Source organism: Danio rerio, chromosome 13 (genome assembly GCF_049306965.1).
Source record: "Danio rerio strain Tuebingen ecotype United States chromosome 13, GRCz12tu, whole genome shotgun sequence".
NCBI classification, from domain to species: domain Eukaryota; kingdom Metazoa; phylum Chordata; class Actinopteri; order Cypriniformes; family Danionidae; genus Danio; species Danio rerio.
Window position 1 is genome coordinate 32,898,974 of NC_133188.1, and position 18,608 is coordinate 32,917,581.

At 36.5% G+C, this 18,608-nt stretch overlaps 2 protein-coding genes across 10 annotated transcripts in view; one reads left to right on the forward strand and one right to left on the reverse strand.

Moving 5' to 3' along the window:
• The window catches only part of cdhr1a (cadherin-related family member 1a), a 221,539-nt gene that overhangs the window by 29,433 nt on the left and 173,498 nt on the right, over positions 1 to 18,608 (reverse strand). The gene's annotated exons all lie outside the window — the stretch shown is intronic.
• Positions 107 to 14,119, forward strand: chst3a (carbohydrate (chondroitin 6) sulfotransferase 3a). Of its 2 annotated transcripts, none has more exons than XM_005156847.6 (3): positions 107 to 537; positions 9,482 to 9,668; positions 9,751 to 14,119. In XM_005156847.6, the coding sequence occupies exons 2-3, from the start codon at positions 9,589 to 9,591 to the stop codon at positions 10,919 to 10,921; spliced, it is 1,251 nt and encodes a 416-aa protein (XP_005156904.1). In that variant the 5' UTR covers positions 107 to 537; positions 9,482 to 9,588; the 3' UTR covers positions 10,922 to 14,119. The 2 variants fall into 2 exon arrangements, with proteins under 2 accessions (XP_005156904.1, NP_001139043.1); NM_001145571.1 differs by lacking the exon at positions 107 to 537 and adding an exon at positions 9,184 to 9,284 and having other exon boundaries at positions 9,751 to 10,921.

Below are 18,608 nucleotides of genomic sequence, written 5' to 3' on the forward strand. Positions count from 1 at the left end.
ATTTCAGACCCCATCAACCCCTTTGCAAAAGGGGGGGTGAAGAAATCCACGTAGGAGTGTCCCGGGCCCTCCTCAAACAGAAAAGCCCTTGTGAACACACACAGGGGGTTCTTATTTGACCACGTGACCGTGTATCCAAGGATAGCCCAAAACTTGGAAACCGCCGAGTAATGGACATGTTTCCCAGCATGATTTACCGGAGAAAAACGCACATGGATATACTTGAATAAAAAGTATTTAGGAAATGCTAGAAGAGTGAAATGACTTTGGAACCGTTTAGCATATGAATTCCTGTTTAGAAATGCCTAAATGGGAAGTTCGTTTTCAGTGAAAGGTCTCGCTTTGTTCGTGGAAACAAGTGCATTAAGTCTATATTACAGGATTGATAAACCTTTTTCTTTCGTGTAATTTGAGTGATAGCCTATTCCCTCAAGTAAATGAGCGCAGTGCTTTGGAGTTTTTATTTTCGCACAGGAACAATGTGTACCAGACGCAATCATTTAGGATGCTCCAGATGAACCAGTTCCGTTCAGTAAGGTAAGATTTTTTTTTAATCCAGCAGCATCTGTTATCAGTCCAGTCATGTCAATTTTATAATTATCGTCTCTCAGTCACGCTCCATTAACTTTCACTGGAAGTTTTGTAGCTTAATTACTTTCTCTGCACCAGACAACATAGTTTTAGAGATTGTTCTGTCTTTTATTAGCTTAATTCTCATATCCATCCATCCATCCATCCATCCATCCAAGATACAGTCCTGGCTATTAGTACATTTAAGAGTTTTGCCTGAATGAGCTCTAATATGAGTTTTAAGGTAGTACTTAGTTTTAGAAATTGGGTAGGATTATAGGTGTAGAATAAGATCATACAGAAGATGTATACATACTAATAAGGCAATACTTTTTTAATAATAGGCAGGTTATAAGCCTAATTAATGTTAATAATTGGTACTTGTTGGTAAAAATGTAACATTCTTTCTTTCTTTCTTTCTTTCTTTCTTTCTTTCTTTCTTTCTTTCTTTCTTTCTTTCTTTCTTTCTTTCTTTCTTTCTTTCTTTCTTTCTTTTATATCTCTTTAAAAGCAAACAAATGTCACGTGACAAAAGTTTGTTTTGCCTACTTAATATTTAACTTAATCTTATGAGTTTACAGATATTCATCCCTATTTTCTTTACCATTTGTAAAACTGATTAAGTAAAGAACTGAGTAATAAACCTCTCTCCGCAAATTGTATTATGGCACCACATGTCAATAAATGTACAAAAGTTATGTTATACTCAAAAAGTAGAGGTGTGAACCTACACTGGTCTCACTGTTCGGTTACATTTACATAACATTTAGTCATTTTGCAGACGCTTTTATCCAAAGCGACTTATAAATGAGGACAAGGAAGCAATTTACACAACTATAAGAGCAACAATGAATAAGGGCTGTAGGTTGTAAGTTTCAGGTATGTAAAGTGTAAGAAGCAAAACATTAGTAATTATTATTATTATTATTTTTTTTTTTTTTTTGTAATCCAGTTAGCGGTAGAACCAGAGAGGCAATTGCAGATTAGGAAGGGAAGTAGAGACTAAATAATTGAACGAATAGGCTCTCATATCATCGATTCCGTTCAATTCGATATCTCGATGCATAACGGTGCATTGATGATGCTTTCCATACATAATTATATTTTACTTCACAGCACAAGAAAAAATATATTTATATTTATATATTATATGTAATACAATTTTGTCCTTTAATACAAGTTAGATATATGAACTACTTTTAAAAACTCAAGTCACAGAACAACATGAGCATTTATAGCAAATAAACAAATGTACTGGTAAATATCCTGCTTGCTTACTGAGCCTTGTCAGGCGAGTTCTGACACTGCTACGATTGGTCACATGCTCAACAGAAAGGGCTGTGATTGGCTCTAATGCTCTGGCGCTACTCACCGATGATAAACACTGATACACAGCATTGGCGATCACAGCCTCGTCCATTTCACGAGGTGCGCGATGCGGCCCAGGTGAAAGTATAAATCCAGCTTGATTCATGATGGATGCGGTGGAGAAAACTCACTCATGTCTGTATACAGAAGCAATGCTGTAACAGGCAAGAGGAGAGGAAACTTCACACCAACAGGTTAGAAGTCCACTGAGAGAGAAAGATATATATATATATATATATATATATATATATATATATATATAGAGAGAGAGAGAGAGAGAGAGAGAGAGAGAGAGAGAGAGAGAGAGAGTTTACTTTCATTTTCTCAATCGCAGAGAAATAGGGGCTTCTGCTGTTCAGTGTCAGTGAAAGACTGTCCAGCAAACTCACAAGCACTCAATTGTGCAGTTTCTGCATTTTTAGGTAGTTGGGGTGTTTTAATTACTCATGTTTGCCTCCCTTCGCCATAGCTACCGCGACATAGCTCATATGAGATAAATGACGTAATAAGTAGGTAATAACTGATCATTGATTATGATTATTATAATTATTACTGAACCAATACCAAAATGTCTGCGTCTGCATCGTGGCAGTGCTGGTTCTAGCTTAAATAGCACCCTGGGCGAACCACCCCATACGAATGCCCTTCCAGCGGCAACCCATTACTGGCCAATATACCGCCCAATATTATTATTAATATACAATTACTATTCTAAATAAACAACATAAATCAATCCTATATGTAACTGCAAAACTATGTAAATAAAGACACAACTGGAGTGGAGTGATATGTAAAGATCACTTAAGAAATCTTTTGCATGAATATTAATGACAATTCATAATACAAAAATATTTATGTTTACAGAATTGTCTGTTGTCTTTGACCCGTCTCATGGCAGAGAAAGCTTTAACTCTCTGACTCATTATCCCTTTCTGCTTCATAGTAATGCTTTGTCAAAATAAGATCATCATTATATAAACTTTAGTTCTGTCGACTTACAAAACTCGCTTGCTCCCGACACCTCTGCATAAAATTTAAACCATTTACTCCGGTTTCACAGCACATAGACGCGCCTATTTTATCTGTGTAACTGTAAACAACCGGGATTCACACCGGGGGCAGAGCAGAGCGTGAGGCACTTGGGAATCGTTTTTTGTGAGCATGCGTCAGTTTGATTTCACCAGCGCTGTTTCGGTTGCACATAGAGAGTAACAAGCTTGCGCATGTAAAAGATGCTAAATGTGAATCACTCCTAACGTCTTTATTCTGGCATTAACACTCTAAATATACTCAATATATCTCAATATACTTGAATGAAGTAGATGGTATCTCAAAGCTTTTACTGGGGCTTATTTTTTTTCTCCCCGTTACCGTCTCCCTGTGTCTCCCCCCGACAAGGTGCCAATTGCCCATATTGCCCATGCCTAAATCCACCACTGCATTGCGGTGCACAGAGGAAACAATTAATTTCGACACCCCTAGCAAAAATATTTGCTAAAAATAAATTATTTGCCTTAATGTTTTAGCTTTTCTTTCATTTTTTAAAATCCATTCAAAATGTGCAAGATAATGTTCCATCGTCACATAGCCAATTCATGAAACATGAAACCACATACTTACTCTGACCTGTTATTATACTATAAAAGTTTAGGGGTCATATAATATCGTCTTTTCAATTATTCTTTCTAAAAAATAGCTTAATTCCATAGTTCGAAGTATCTAAGATGACAATTAATCAGAATAGAGGGGCTGCACATTGACCCTTAATTTGTCCTTCTAATAGTTATATTTGTTTTTGTTCATTTTTATTCCAGAAAACCGCATTTTCAATTTTAATCAATAACCAATAAAGACAGAAATTCAAAAGACAAATGTTTCAGCTTTTTACAGTGTTACCATAATATTTACTTGTAAGATTAGTCCCCAGTGATCAACTCAAAACAAGTGAAAGTCATGCTGTGCCTTTACTATGTGTGTGTGTGATTGATTTAGTCTGTGTGTGTGTATGTATGTGTGTGTGTGTGTGTGTGTGTGTGTGTGAAAGAAGCCATTTGGTGCCACGTCTCTTTAAGGTTTACATTTTGTGATACGTCCATGACAAATACACCCCCTGTTTCCATTCCTGTTCCCCCTCCTCCACCACTGCCGCAGCTGCAACTCGTGGGCTCGGGCAGCACAAGCGAGCCTGTCACTGGTGATAGTGGATTTATCTCATATAGAAGAACTCCAGCTAAACACTGCCTATCTCCCAGAAGGCTCCATCACGCACTGCTGAACCGCAAAGCGCTCAGTAATGAAACAAGACAAAAACACAAGGATGAAACATGCTCCCTGGCCCCAGACGGCGCACACCTCTCTGAAAGCCATGCTAACTCACTTCCTGTGTCATGTTTTCTGACAGAAAATGCCACTAGATTACATTCGAGTAATACTACTGAATAAAAAAAAAAAGGTGGCGCTATCCCAAAGGTTTAAAATGATTGACCATATGTCACAGACTGGTGTGAATGCATCAGATGTGCTGTAGTTTATTTTAACAAGCTGGATCTTCCTCCTATCTCTGGGGAACAAATCAAATCCAAACACATTTTACACAATGAAAATAAACCAACGCTCCTGCTGCTGCAGTAGGTCTATTAAAGCATTTTTACTCCCCAACACATCTATACGGCTGTAAGAGAAGCCATTAATGTAATTTGTATGGGAATGATGAACAGAGTGATGTCCGTTTCTGCTTGAGCAGATCATCAGATTTGTCAAACGCTCCAGTGGCTTTTGAATATGTAAAGATTTCAGCTCAACCGCCGTGCATGACAGTTTGACGGCAAGGGCATAATAAGCCCACATAATTGGTTTATATTTATTTAGACTGCGCACTATCATTCCTTGACGGCTCGAAAAATTGTGTCGTATCCTAAATGCTACTCTTTGTGCAGACAAATTGCATGGCATTTACCTATGACAGCGTTCCTACTGGTACACGTCTTACTTCGAGACTTACGATCTTTAGCACAGTGTCACATGCGTAAAAGCTTCTGTCAGGCAATGGCCTTGTTGGTTTATTTGCAAATATGTGTTCTTGATATAATCCAGATGAACCCCATGTTGTAGGAGCCATGTACAATTTTATGAAAGTTGGCAGTAAATGTCAAGTGCGCTAATAAGGGGGTGTCATTAATAGAGTAGTACGGAACAGTACAGGTCACATTTATCAGGCTTGCGTTTCCACTGCCAAAAGGGTAGCAATGGTAGTTTCAGTCGATGTTGTTCTCGGTCAAGGAAATGTTAAAGTAAAGGCGTACAAGTTGTTCACATATCGTATGAGAAGCACTTCATAAAAAACAGGTGCTTTATACACAAATACTTGTGTATAAATGTTCATTACTAACCTTTCTATGAACATGATTTGATTATAACTGCAGATCAATGATAGTGTGAAATAGTCTACTGTAACGTCTGCAATTATATAAAATAAATAAATAAATAAATGCAACATATATGAACACATACAAGTCCTTACAGTCTCTGAGATGTTACCAATTACAGAAAAACTACACTCAGCAAACATTTAGTCCTTATTTGGGTTCAAAAATAAGACGCAACATATAGCCCACAGTCAATGCAAACCTCTCATCTGTATCTTTAATCTTCGCCAGCACATTTAACTTCTTGTTAGAAACTAATTCTCTCATTTGGAGTTCATATTAGTCCAAAAGGTGATGATAATGGTTGAACAGGGCAGTGTGTGTTCATGTTTTAGGTTGCTGAAAGAATCATTTCGACTTCTCCTTTGTTTTTTCGCACATCAGTCTCACGTTTGTCTATTTCTGTAAGACTTGGATGTCAGAAGCACTTTAATAATCACGTTATTATCATCAGCTCAAGAAGTTCATTATTTTAATTATAGATGCGCGGTGAGCGCAGACGAGAAGTGAAACTACTTGCGCTTCAGACGGCCTTGTAAACAACTACGAGGCACAGGGTAGATTGTGTTCTTCTTCTTGGCTTTGTGGCTGTTCATCAAGATGACAACAAGGTTTGTTTGAGCCCTTTCGAAAGGGTACCCAAAAAGTGGTATGGTTTGCTTTTATGGCCATTTTAACTTTCAGAAGGTACCAAAAAGCCTACTGTACCATACCACCCAGTGGAAACAGCCAAAATTATTTGGGAATTAAACATATGCTGTGGGCAAATGGAAGAAGGCATAGGGAAGCACATTTTTTGTTGATTATACTCAAATGTTTTTTGTAATGCTTTAAATACACTGGATCGTGGGAACTTTGCCATGACATAGGAAACTTTTTGTAGGTTTAAAAAAATTCAAGACGCTAGCATAAAGAATGATTGATGCGCCACTAAAGGTATTTCCTCTCTCAGCTCCAGCGGTTGTAGTTTATTTCTTTAGCCACTCACTGGTGTTGTTTGGTTTTCTTACACCATGCATTACTGCTGCTAAACGACACAAAGTCATGAATGGAGCTGCGTCAGGTTATAGCAGCTCACCCACTCAAAGCCATTCAGTGGGGTTATCTGGGGTCAAACATGCCCTAAAGCAATTGGTTTTACTGCAATGCAACAGCCTGGTTCATTTGTAGAGGTGTAATGGTGTTATTTCTTTATCATATCCCACAGGAAACGGGTATCTAAGATTAGGGAATTTTTTTACTCAATAAAGATTAACAATCTGTTTGATATGCATTACAGTTTTTCTCAGTGGCTTTAGTATATTTCTCAGATCAGAATTGAAACTCAAAACTACCTGTTCAATCTTCAGATCATTGATTAACTTGTGCACATCAATAAAGCAGTTTCTCATTTCTTTGAAATGTCTATGCAAATGATTACCTACAATTCTTTGCTGTTTCCTACATTATAAATTGCTTGTGTCATGTTGATCAGAATTTGCCATTGGTACGAGTTGTTTTGAGAAATGCACTTACTGTTTTGCAAATGGTTTAAGAAATGTACTAAAGCCTTATTCATCATTTAAATTTTTGGCATTGCGTAAACACTTTTAATGGCACTTCAAATCAAAATCTTCCGCGTTTTAGATTTTCTATGAAAGCATGTAGTCTGATTTTATGAAAAGAATGTTGCTGCTACAGTAAAATAAAAATACAGAAAAGAAAAAGGATTAATGAAACATTTTTGCAGAAGTAGATGGAGCATTGTCTAAAATTAACTTAAGCTTTGAAGCTAAATTTACTTTCACAGAGATGTTTTAAAACTGAACACATGTGCAGTTGAGAAAGGTTTAGACTTTTTAATGTTGTGCAGAGAATTCGTAGAGAAAAACGATGTATGTATGGGTGCGGCCGATGAAGGACTGGAGAATGATTGACAAGTGACGAATTTCACAAAACTCCACCTTTTAGTATCAACTGCCCATATAAGTTAAAGTCTGTGCGCAGCTCCTGAATGTACATTTTCATTGCATTGAGGATAACAAAATTCTGTAAATCGAATTATTCATTTGTATACAATAAATTGCTAATATGTGAAACCTTAAAGAAAAACCACCATTGATCTTTTTTTTTTTTAAACACGCATGGAATTGATTATTCCAACACTTACAAGTGTCTCTTTATTTTGTTATCGAGAAAAAGGTTTGCGGTGTATATTTGTATGTAAACCAACAATTTGCTCCAGAGATATTTCCATTGCCATTTTATATAAAGAACAAATAAGTCTAACATGAGTATATTGAATCACATTCATAAATGCGCATGGATGCAAGCTCAAGCAATAAGTGGCTGCAGTTCACATAATAGCCACTGTCACTAATAACAAAGTTTCTTCGATCTCACATAATTTTGATGGTTCGTTTGTTAAATTTAAGTCACATTGCATCTACATGCCAACTAATTATCATTAGATTATAAGTAGAATGTTAGGGCTAGTGTAAGTTGACATGTACTTGCAAAATTTTTTTATAGTCAGTTAAATGTCTGTTGAAGGAGCAGTATCAACAGATATTAAGCAGACAGTCTACTAATACTCAAATGGACAATCACAATTAAGTGTTACCTTTTCTTTATATACTCTTGCCTTCTGTAGAACCTTCAGTTCTAAATCTAGTTAATTACACTCCAAAACAAGCGTTTATTTATACAGTAAACAAAAACTACCCCCACAACAAGCGGTCAGAGACTGTTAACAGATGGTTCATGGAATTCAAGTCCTGAACTCTCAGGAGTGAAAGAACAGCCAAGGATTACAGTATAGTTACTGTCTGCTTTCATAAGATAGTGTATTAAATAAATACTGTTATAATGCTATTACAAACAATGCAAAATAATACAATGCAAAGTTTATTGTAGCCTGTACATCTAAGCTTTTCGTCACAAATGAAAACTGTTTACTGCCAAACAAAAAAAAATCCACCATCTGGATTCTTTGGATTTAATAAAAGCATTTCAGTCTTGGTGCAATAGGAAGTGACATTTGACTGCGGGCTGTCTAGAGTCAGTACCAATGCTTCTTTTGGATCACTCCATTGTCACTCTCAGCATTATTAAAAGTATAAAATATAAACATCTATATTTAATAGTTAGTAATAAATAAAGTAAACACAAATTCTAACTTTGTCACCATGTGTAATTTGTAATGTATAATACTAAAATGAAACTATAAAAAAGATAATACTGTTGGAATATCTATCTCTATTCCATGCGTGTTCAAGAGAAAAGGTCTGGAGAGGTTTTTCTTCAATGTCAAAAATCGTAACAATTTATTGGATACAAATGAATAATTCGATGACAGAGCTCTGGGTTACGTTACCCCAATGCAATACAAGAATTACATTCAAGAGGTTCGCAACTAACATATATTTCCTGACTTCAGCATATATACACCACCGATCTTAACAGGTGGAGTTTTGGTGTAACGTCACTTGTCAGTCATTGTTCAGTCCTTGGCCGCCCCTTCGGCATACTTCCTCTTTTTCTATGAATTCTCTGCCCAACAACAAAGTATACATCTTTCTGTGTTCTGTGTTCAGTTTTAACACCTCTCTTCAGACAGGAAGTTTCTGCAGAGCTGAATTTAATTTTGGACCCGCATCTATCTACTTCTGCAAAAATGGTAATTAGTATGCACAGCACTCACCCACAACATTAGAAGTTCAGTTAATATATGACCCTTACATGACCAATACAAATAATTGTTTGATTAAAAGTAAAGAGACAAAAAATAATAAAAAATGGTTCCTATTATTCAATAATACCAAAGAAGAACTACCTTTTGCTGGTTAATTGTGTGCCATAGTGAGCAGTGAACTGCTGAGACGTTGTGCTGTTGGACCTGATCATCTTTCATCATTCCACATTAGTGGAATTACTGGACAGGTGATGACAGTGCAGGCTGCTTGTTTGGGAACAAAGCTGAAATTGTCTGTGTCTGCTTATACTCCCCTGAGCCAAATGCTATAAATCTGTCACCACCTGGAATCAATATACAGTATTGGTGTGTTAGTGGGATTGTTATGTTTCTATGGAAATGGTTCCAAAACGTGTTTTTTTCTTCTTGATTTTGTTTATTGCAGATGAATTGTAGACCTAGGTTCTGACATGAGATGAACCCAAAACAGTTGGCAGAAGTGACTAAATAGCAGTCTGTGGAGGGATTTCCGAAAGAAAAGTTCATTTGAGGATGAGGAACAAGTACGCAATCATCATCATCTGCATTGTGGCACTTGTCATCATTGAAAAGGAAAACAATATTATTTCAAGGTGAGAGTTTGTTGGAATAAATAAATATGGGTTCATCAGTTTAAGGGGTTTTACATTTATTTCTTTGATTCAATAATTGCAGGGTCTCAGACAAGCTGACTCTCCGACGGACGCAGGAGCATCCAGTGCCCTACAATGCTTCCAATACTCTGGTAGCAACAGGGTACAACAGTTCCTATCTAGAGAGCATATATGGTAAAAATGGCAGTCAAGCAGGCCGAAAGCACATCCTCCTAATGGCCACAACACGGACAGGATCTTCCTTTGTGGGCGAGTTCTTTAACCAACAGGGCGACAACATGTTTTACCTCTTCGAACCACTCTGGCATGTGGAGAGGATGCTATCTATTGGCTCGAGTGGCACAAATGGCAGCATGTCTGTTTGGATGTACAGGGACGTCCTGCAGCATCTTTTCCTGTGCAACTTCTCAATGTTGGAGCGCTTCATCAGTCCTCCTCCGCGGGATCACGTTACCCCTTCCCTGTTTCGCAGAGAGTCCAGCAAAGCCCTCTGTGAGGAGCAAGTTTGCTCTCCAGTCGTAAAGTACATTTTTGAGAGATACCATTGCAAGACAAGACGTTGTGGGCCTCTTAATTTGACCATGGCGTCCGAGGCTTGTCTAGCAAAACATCACAGGGTGATCAAAACAGTTAGAGTACGTCAACTAGACACACTCCGTTCTCTAGTAGAGGACCCTCGGCTGGATGTCAAACTCATACAGCTTGTGCGAGACCCTCGAGCTATCCTGGCTTCGAGGATGGTGGCGTTTGCTGGCAAGTACCAGAACTGGAAAAGTTGGGCTGTCAATGGGGAAGTGCCAATAGAGGATGAAGAGGTTAAGCGTCTTGAAGGAAATTGTAACAATATCCGAATCTCCGCCGAGCTGGGCTTAAGTCAACCCAAATGGTTGAAAAAACGCTATATGTTGGTACGTTATGAGGATATCGCCCGGTACCCCATGCAGAAAGCAGCAGAAATGTACAATTTCACAGGCATCCCGATGACGACACAAGCAAGGGACTGGATCCTCAAGAACACACACGCATCAGAAGCAAACGGAGTCTATTCAACCCAAAAAAACTCTTCAGAACAAGTGGAGAAATGGCGGCTCAGTATACCATTCAAACTTGCACAAGTTGTACAAAAAGTCTGTGGACCGACCATGAAACTTTTTGGGTACAGGTTTATAGACAGTGAACAAACACTTTTAAACAAATCTTTCAGTGTGCTGGAAGAAAAGCAATTCATTTAGTCCTGAATTGTTTTTGAATTGGTTAAGGAAAACCAAGCATGAATTGCTATATGCATAGCAGACACACACTGGCACAATGTAGCACACTGGGACATTGCTTAAGTCCAAAGTATACTTCATTTTTATATATGCTTGCGGGGCAGGGCTCCAGACTAACTTTTGAGAGCAGTGGCACTGGTGCTGCTAAGCTCTACAGATAATGACACAAACACCAGATTTGTTAGTGCTGCATGTAATTGTAATTACAAGTTTTGTCTCTTAGAAATACACATTTAACAGTAGACTGAGTTAAGAGCTAAAATCCAGATATACACAGTATATATTTTCATAAATGAAGTACATTCTATAAAAATGCAATAGATTCAACTTATTTATTTGTTGATTACAATGACCACAAGTACCATTTAACAACCTCACTTCCTTACCAAGTGGTCTAAATTTTGGATATGTGCATAATAAAAAGGTTGATGAAAACACCAAGATGCGCATAAATTTTGAAAATGTGCATAAAAAACATGTGCATAACTGAGAAGGATAAACTTTTTATTCGATAAGAAACGATGCGCATAAACTATGATGAAAACACTTTTACCGAACAAATTCCAGTATGTGCATTAAAAAAGGTCATGTGATTTTGTTATAAGAGATAAAAACCAGCAGGCTGAGCACATTGTAAAACATCTAAAATGTTGTTTTGGTCATTCTAAAATGGTGTAACCGTTTCTGTATTAGTGTAATTAGTTTTACTGCTTGTCAGGATTGTCTTCTGAGGCACAAGTCATTTATCAAATGAAGAAAAGATTCACGCGGCTTCTCCTACCGCAGCAAATTCCATTTTTACTGTTTTTTTTAAAAGTTAATCAGGAAGTGACGATTTTGTTCACTTTACTACTTGGATTGAAACGGTACTTTATTCGCACGTCTTTTTACTTCCGCATTACCCCTGTATTACACATAAAGTTAATTAGCATTATAGGATGGAAACATAGCTATTGGCAAATTTGTTTAACATTTGGTTTCATAGTATAGTTCAAACTTAACCCTTCTCCCTTTATTTAACAGTCAACATTTATTCGACGGGTCAAAACACATTCCTTCTATCTCATGCTGTGCTGCCTTTGAAACTAAGTTAAAAAATAGTCAGTGCACATAAAAAATTCGGTTTTATTTAGATTTTGGTGCAATGTATCTCATGCATAATGTCATTCTTTATCAGTCTAGCAAATCAATTTGTGGCTCCCAGACAACCTCTAAAGCCGATTTTTGTACGGTACAGTAAGTTTCAGCACAGCTCAGCTTGATTTGGATTTGCTTGACCAGGTTGCATTTAGCCTGCAGTTTAATTCCGCTTAAATTAAGGAGGACTATTGCTATAGTTGCGCCGCCTCTACTTCAGTGACATCATCATAAACACAATACAAATGAATGAGTAACACAAACAAAAGCACAACACAAAGACAATGGATGCTACCAATAAAATTGTGTTATTTAAAACAGTGTTTCTCAACCACGTTATTGGAGGACCACCAACACTGCATGTTTTGGATGTCTCCGTTATCTGTCACACCCATTACAGGTCTTTCAGTCTCTGCTAATGAGTCAGGTGTTTTTGGAAAATGAGACATGGAAAATGTGCAGAGATGGTGGTCCTCACGCTGTAAAACCCAACAGTCAACTTTATCAAATGAAATAAGTGTAGTTAACTCAACATTTTCTGAACATTAATTCTACACATTTAGAAAGAGTTTTCAACTCAGTGTTGAAGATAATGAGTTAATTAAATACCTCATTACTTCAATTTAAATGGAGTAAGTTCACAGTACTCATATAGATTAATATTATAACTCATATGGTTTGTAGCAATCGATTTTCTCAAATGGTTTGAGTTGCCTTAACTTATTGGGTTTTACAGTACTTAGTTGGTTTGAGTTCTCTTCATTTATTGGGTTTTACTGTGATTAAATTGCTTTGTTTGCTCAAATGGATTATGTTCACAGAACTCATAAGGATTAGTCTTCCTTAATTTTTTTTACTTAAATGGTTTGTTGCAATCAGTTTCCTCAAATGGTTTGAGTTACCTTAACTTTTTGGGTTTTACAGTGCAGGAATGTTGTTGAGAAACACTGCTTTAAAATGATGACTATTTAAATATAGCAGGTGCTAATCCAATGATGATTATCGACAATTCTCTCGGATGAATCAATGATCTGCAGTGTGTATACGTGACTTTTTGGCAACATTGTGGCTCTCTTGGAACCATACCTAATGTGATACTAGGCACTGAACGCACTAGAAAAGCCCCAGAGAGTGCTGTACCAAAGCAAACCACACCGTACCATGCAGTGGAAAAGTAACATACAAATATTTAGTCAAGCTGGTTGGAAATAATGTGCAAAATGCAAGCGTTTGATTGCAGTCTGGAGCCCTGATTGGGTTAGTTTGTGTATAGTGTGCATTACATGAATTTCCTCATCAGCATAGAGCATGTTTACAGCCTGTTTTTTTTTCTGATCACGTGCACAATGTATGCATATCTCATGCACTTTGAATTGTTTTTGCACTACAAGTTTGTCCACTGAACGATTGCTGTTTTACAGTCGAAAAAAAGGGTGACATGACAACAACAACAAACTACTGAAGACCCAAAAACAATGGAGGCCAATGTTGATGAGTGCATGTGTGAGGGGAATAAAATACAATCAAATACGCTATTTTAAACAATACAAAAGATAATTTATCTCTTATAACTGTCCTAATGTGTGTTGAGGTGTTCACTATTAAATGAAGTAAACTTTTAAAGGTTGTGTTGTCAACTGTCCACGTATGTTAGAATAAAATAACCCTAATATACTTTGGTCTTAATACGGAGGAATTTGTGCATTTCATTACCTGAATTATTTAAACATGAAGCCTTTTGAACAAGCTGAGGTTGAGTTACTGATTTTAGACACCTTCATTTTTAAAAATGATGAGGAAAAAATAATTTATACTTATAAGATGAGACACAATCCTGTCTGTGTGAATGTGTGTAATGAAATCTTGTGTCTGTCTTGTAACTGTGTTTCCTTATACTAAATAGAAGCTAAAGAATCATTATTACACAAAAGTGAAGCAAACAAGTGGTCCTGTTTTACCTATTTATAGTCAGCGGAGTCATTGTAAATAATTTTGTTGAAATTAAAGCACAACTTTGTCAGAGTTTGTCATCTCTTATTATTTTGGGATGTAAAATTTTTTTTAAAATGTATCTGGATATTACCAGATATTGACTGAGAATAAACTTCAACTGTGAAAAGAGGCAGTCAGTATCAATTGCAGCTTCTGACAGCCAGCTGTGAACCCGGAGTACAACAGTGGCATTATTCATTAAAAATACTGGAGTGCAGACTAGACGTCGGTCCATACAGATGACATTTAATATTTTACATTTCTTAAAAAGTAAGTACAAAGATAAAATATGATCTTTTACATATATAACTTTGTTTATTGATTTATAAAAAATACTAAAGAAAATACAAAGCTATTCCAAAAAGAGTTATTCTTTGTCCATGTAGCTTTAATGATCAAGAGAAAAGGTAGAATATGAATTTAAACATTTTGTAGCGCCGGTTTCTTGAGGGGAAAATATTGCAACATCTAGGTCTGAGGTTCAAAGTAATGTCAGACAAACATTTAAACAGCATTCTTGAAATAGTTTGACAACAGCAAAGCCCTGTGGTAAAAAAGCTGTATCAAACATTTGTTTTATTTTTACTGTTACAGTTACTGTCGAGAAAAGCATTGGGATTTAATATGACAGTTTAACATCTACCTCTCATATAGAAATAATAAAATAAGAGCCTGGGAACAAGGTTTTTTTTTTTTTCTGAACAAATAGTGATACAATCATATCTTAACAACACACATATATCTGCATCACCCTTAAACTATTTCCTGGCTAAGGAAACTTAGTGTGTGCCAAAGCATAGCTAGCTGCACTGGGATTGCAGTTGTTCTTTGAAATAAGCTATGATCATTTCTATGAGCTTTATGCTGCAATCACACCACAATACAAATTCATACATTGTTAGAAGTACAATAGGTACTTTTATAAAATGGTACTATTAACAAAATTAGCACAACAATAGACAACAGTGGTTTTGTAAAAGAACATTTCATTGGAGAGCTTATACTTTTGTCTTCAACTCTATATACTGTATATCTCCATATGATTGGCTTTCCCAATCTGGAAAACTTGCTCTGTAGCTCATCTGGTAAAGCTATGAACTTGTGATGCCGAGCAATCATGTACAAGTATCATGAAAAAAAGTTAAGCTAAAAAAATAAGCCAAGTATCAGTTAGTGTAGGTGTTATTTTATTTCAAACATGGTAATATAACCTTATAGTGCTTCTCACTGGCCATTTAAATTCTAAACTGCTTGACAGTGCGTGAACCAGCATAGAAAACAATTACTGTGACAGTTTTATTTCTTTGTTCGTTTAATTATGCTTTTTAATGCCACTCTGGCAATTTTAGTATATACAGTTGAGGTCAGAATTATTAGCCCCCTTGTTTATTTTTTTCCCTCAATTTCTATTTAACGAAGAGAAAAAAAATTTTTCCAACACATTTTTAAACATAATAGTTTTAATAACTCATTTCTAATAACTGATTTTTTTATCTTTGCCATGATGACACTAAATAAAATTTTACTAGATATCTTAAGACCCTAGTATTGTGCTTAAAGTGAAATTTAAAGGGTTAACTAGGATTAATTAGGTTAACTAGGCAGGTTAGGATAATTAGGCAAGTTATTGTATAACAGTGGGTTGTAGACAATTGGGAAAATTTGCTTAAATGAGCTAATAATTTTGACCTTAAAATGGCCTTTAAAAAAATTAAAACTGCTTTTTTCTAGCACAAATAAAACAATTAAGACTTTCTCCAGAAGTGAAAATATTATTGGAAATACTGTGAAAGTTTCTTGCTCTGTTAAACATTATTTGGGAAATATTTAAAAAAAAAAAAAAAAAAAGAGAGAAAAAAAATCAAAGGGGGCTAATATTTTGACTTTAACTGTATAGTTTACCCCAAAATTAAAATAAATTAATTACCTAATTAAATTATTTAATTAAAGAAGATGATTTATAAAATGCAAATCAATGGCTAATGGTACTTTGGGAATCACCAAAAAAAACAAAAACAGACAAACAAACAAATAAGTTATGACAAATGACAATACTTTGAAGCCAACAAATGTTGAGTTTCTTGCACAGACTGATAGATTTAATCCGGGGTCGCCATAGCGGAATGAACCGCCAACTTATCCAGCAAGTGTTTACGCAGCGGATGCCCTTCCAGCCGCAACCCATCTCTGGGAAACATCCACACACACATTCACACACTACGGACTATTTAGTTTACCCAATTCACCTGTACCGCATGTCTTTGGACTGTGGGGGAAACCAGAGCACCCGGAGGAAACCCACGCGAAGGCAGGGAGAACATGCAAACTCCACACAGAAACACAAACTGAGCCGAGGTTCGAACCAGCGACCTTCTTGCTGTGAGGCGACAGCACTACCTACTGCGCACATGCCCCGCTCAATATATCATCAGACAAATCAGGCGTTCATTGTGATTGCATGTATTTATATATATTTTTTTGTATATTACAGTACCAGTTTCAGTTAAAAAGCAAATTTAATATTCTTCTGAAAAAAAGACCCATTCTTTCTTAGCCTGAGCGTGTGTAAATGAATAGCCAATTTTAATATCTTAAAATTTAATATCTTATCTCTATTATACATTCAATATGTTAACACTGCTGGAAAAATGCTAAATCTTTTTTAGCATTTTGTTTTACATGAGCCTGATTAGTTAACCTTCCCTAACAAAACTGTCATATTTGAAGTAGTATACCTGTTAGAACAAATTTCTTTTTAATATACTGTTCCTATTTATATGTAAGAAAAAATGAAGATCTGCTACTGCCCTTATGTACATTCAAGAGTCTGTTAAACAATAATGACAGCAGACTTCATGTGTCTGGTATTTGGCAAAATATGATAATATAGTTATTCACCAGTGTTGCAATGCCCCTTACACACAGATTCCCTGATTTAATGAGTCCACTGGGAAATTCAGCATTGACAAAACACTGTAGCTGACTCTCTGCTTCAACATACGCTTTATGATGGTCATTTAGCCTCTAGTGAAGGCTGATTTCCACAAAAACAATCTTAAAAATCACTTCGCTGACTGCAATTTATAATAAAAGTATGCTGAAAAAAACCTGCCAGTTCACACTGAGGACGCATGAAAAAAATCCCTTCCTCCGCACAAATCAATATCAAACACATCTCTGATACCTGTATAAGCAATAAAAGCCTGTGAATGCAAACGTCAGTTATTTTCTTTTCCAAGTGTGCTTTCTTTAACTTGTACTTGACTGATCTATGAGCGCGTTGTGCAGGCAGAGCAGCAGGAAATCAGGCCTGATGTAAATGTGCATGTGTTTGAGTCTCTCAGGATGTGACACACCCTCAAAGTGGCCTTCGGTCCACACTAGAGCTCAGATGGCCGTTCAACAGGCCTTTCATACCGTCTCTGCAAAGCTTCCAGTCTGTGAAGCACACAGAACCGCCTGTTTGTGGCCCAAGTCTGCGCTGACTAATCATATGCAACACAGAGGGATTATTCCACTGACTCCAATTCATTCACTGATGCCTCGCAAATAAGGTGCGGGAAAAAAATAACGCCTGCAAAAAAGGAGGGTATTTATGAGGAGGGGAAAAAAAGAATGTGTTTATGGAATAAATGAGGTTTTAGGATATTTTTGAAGTCGCTGTGTAGTCATGAAGCCTTGAGTGTCGCTGCTGATGTTTATCTTTAGTGTCTGGTTGACGTCTGCACTGAAAAGAGGGACATACGTGGCTTGACTAGAGAGTGAGAGAGTTTGGACTTGTCTACAAACTGTAAATACAGCTCCCAAAAAAACCCTCCAAATAATTAGCTTTCCATAAAAAAAAAATTATAATTATTAAAAAAAAAAAAAAGAAAGTTCTAGCAATGATAGATGAAATTATTAAAGTGCACCTATGATGAAAGTCAGCTTTTGTAAACTGTTTGGGCAGAACTGTGTGTAGGTATAGTGTGTCCACTGTCATATGAGTGATATAAACCCAACAAGTCTCTTTTTTGAAATTTCCTGATGTTAAAATAAACCTAAATCCCAGTGATTTAGAGGCCCATTGCAAGGTGACGTAGGAGTGTGGTTTCCCCGCCCACCGAATTGTTTGACAGATGCCATGTCTCCATAATAAAATGTATACACATGTCCACAGAACATTTTTTGCAAACATGTTACAATTCTCAGTGATCACCTGCACCTCAATAACTAATTTTATAAGTTTAAAATGTTTTTAAAACGGAGCACGTTTTTAATAAAGAGAGTAAAATTACTATGTAATTCTTAACCACTATAATCACCATGGCCGCATGGTGTCAGTAAATGTTTCAGAAAGTCTTGAATAAACTCCACCGGAAATACATCAAATAAACTCACTTGGTATTTTTGACTAATGAGCTGTATTTCAGCTTCATCCGTGTCTGCTTCTGACGTCACGCATTAGAAGCAGACACGCACACCTGAGCGGTGGGCGGGGAGAAGCAGCTCATTTGGATTTAAAGCCACAGGCTACAAA

Excerpts from the sequence above, each read along its gene's own strand:
- chst3a (XM_005156847.6), top strand. The coding sequence starts at position 9,589 with ATGAGGAACAAGTACGCAATCATCATCATCTGCATTGTGGCACTTGTC. Across the intron at positions 9,669-9,750 it reads GAAAACAATATTATTTCAAG|GGTCTCAGACAAGCTGACTC; the intron begins GTGAGAGTTTGT and ends CAATAATTGCAG.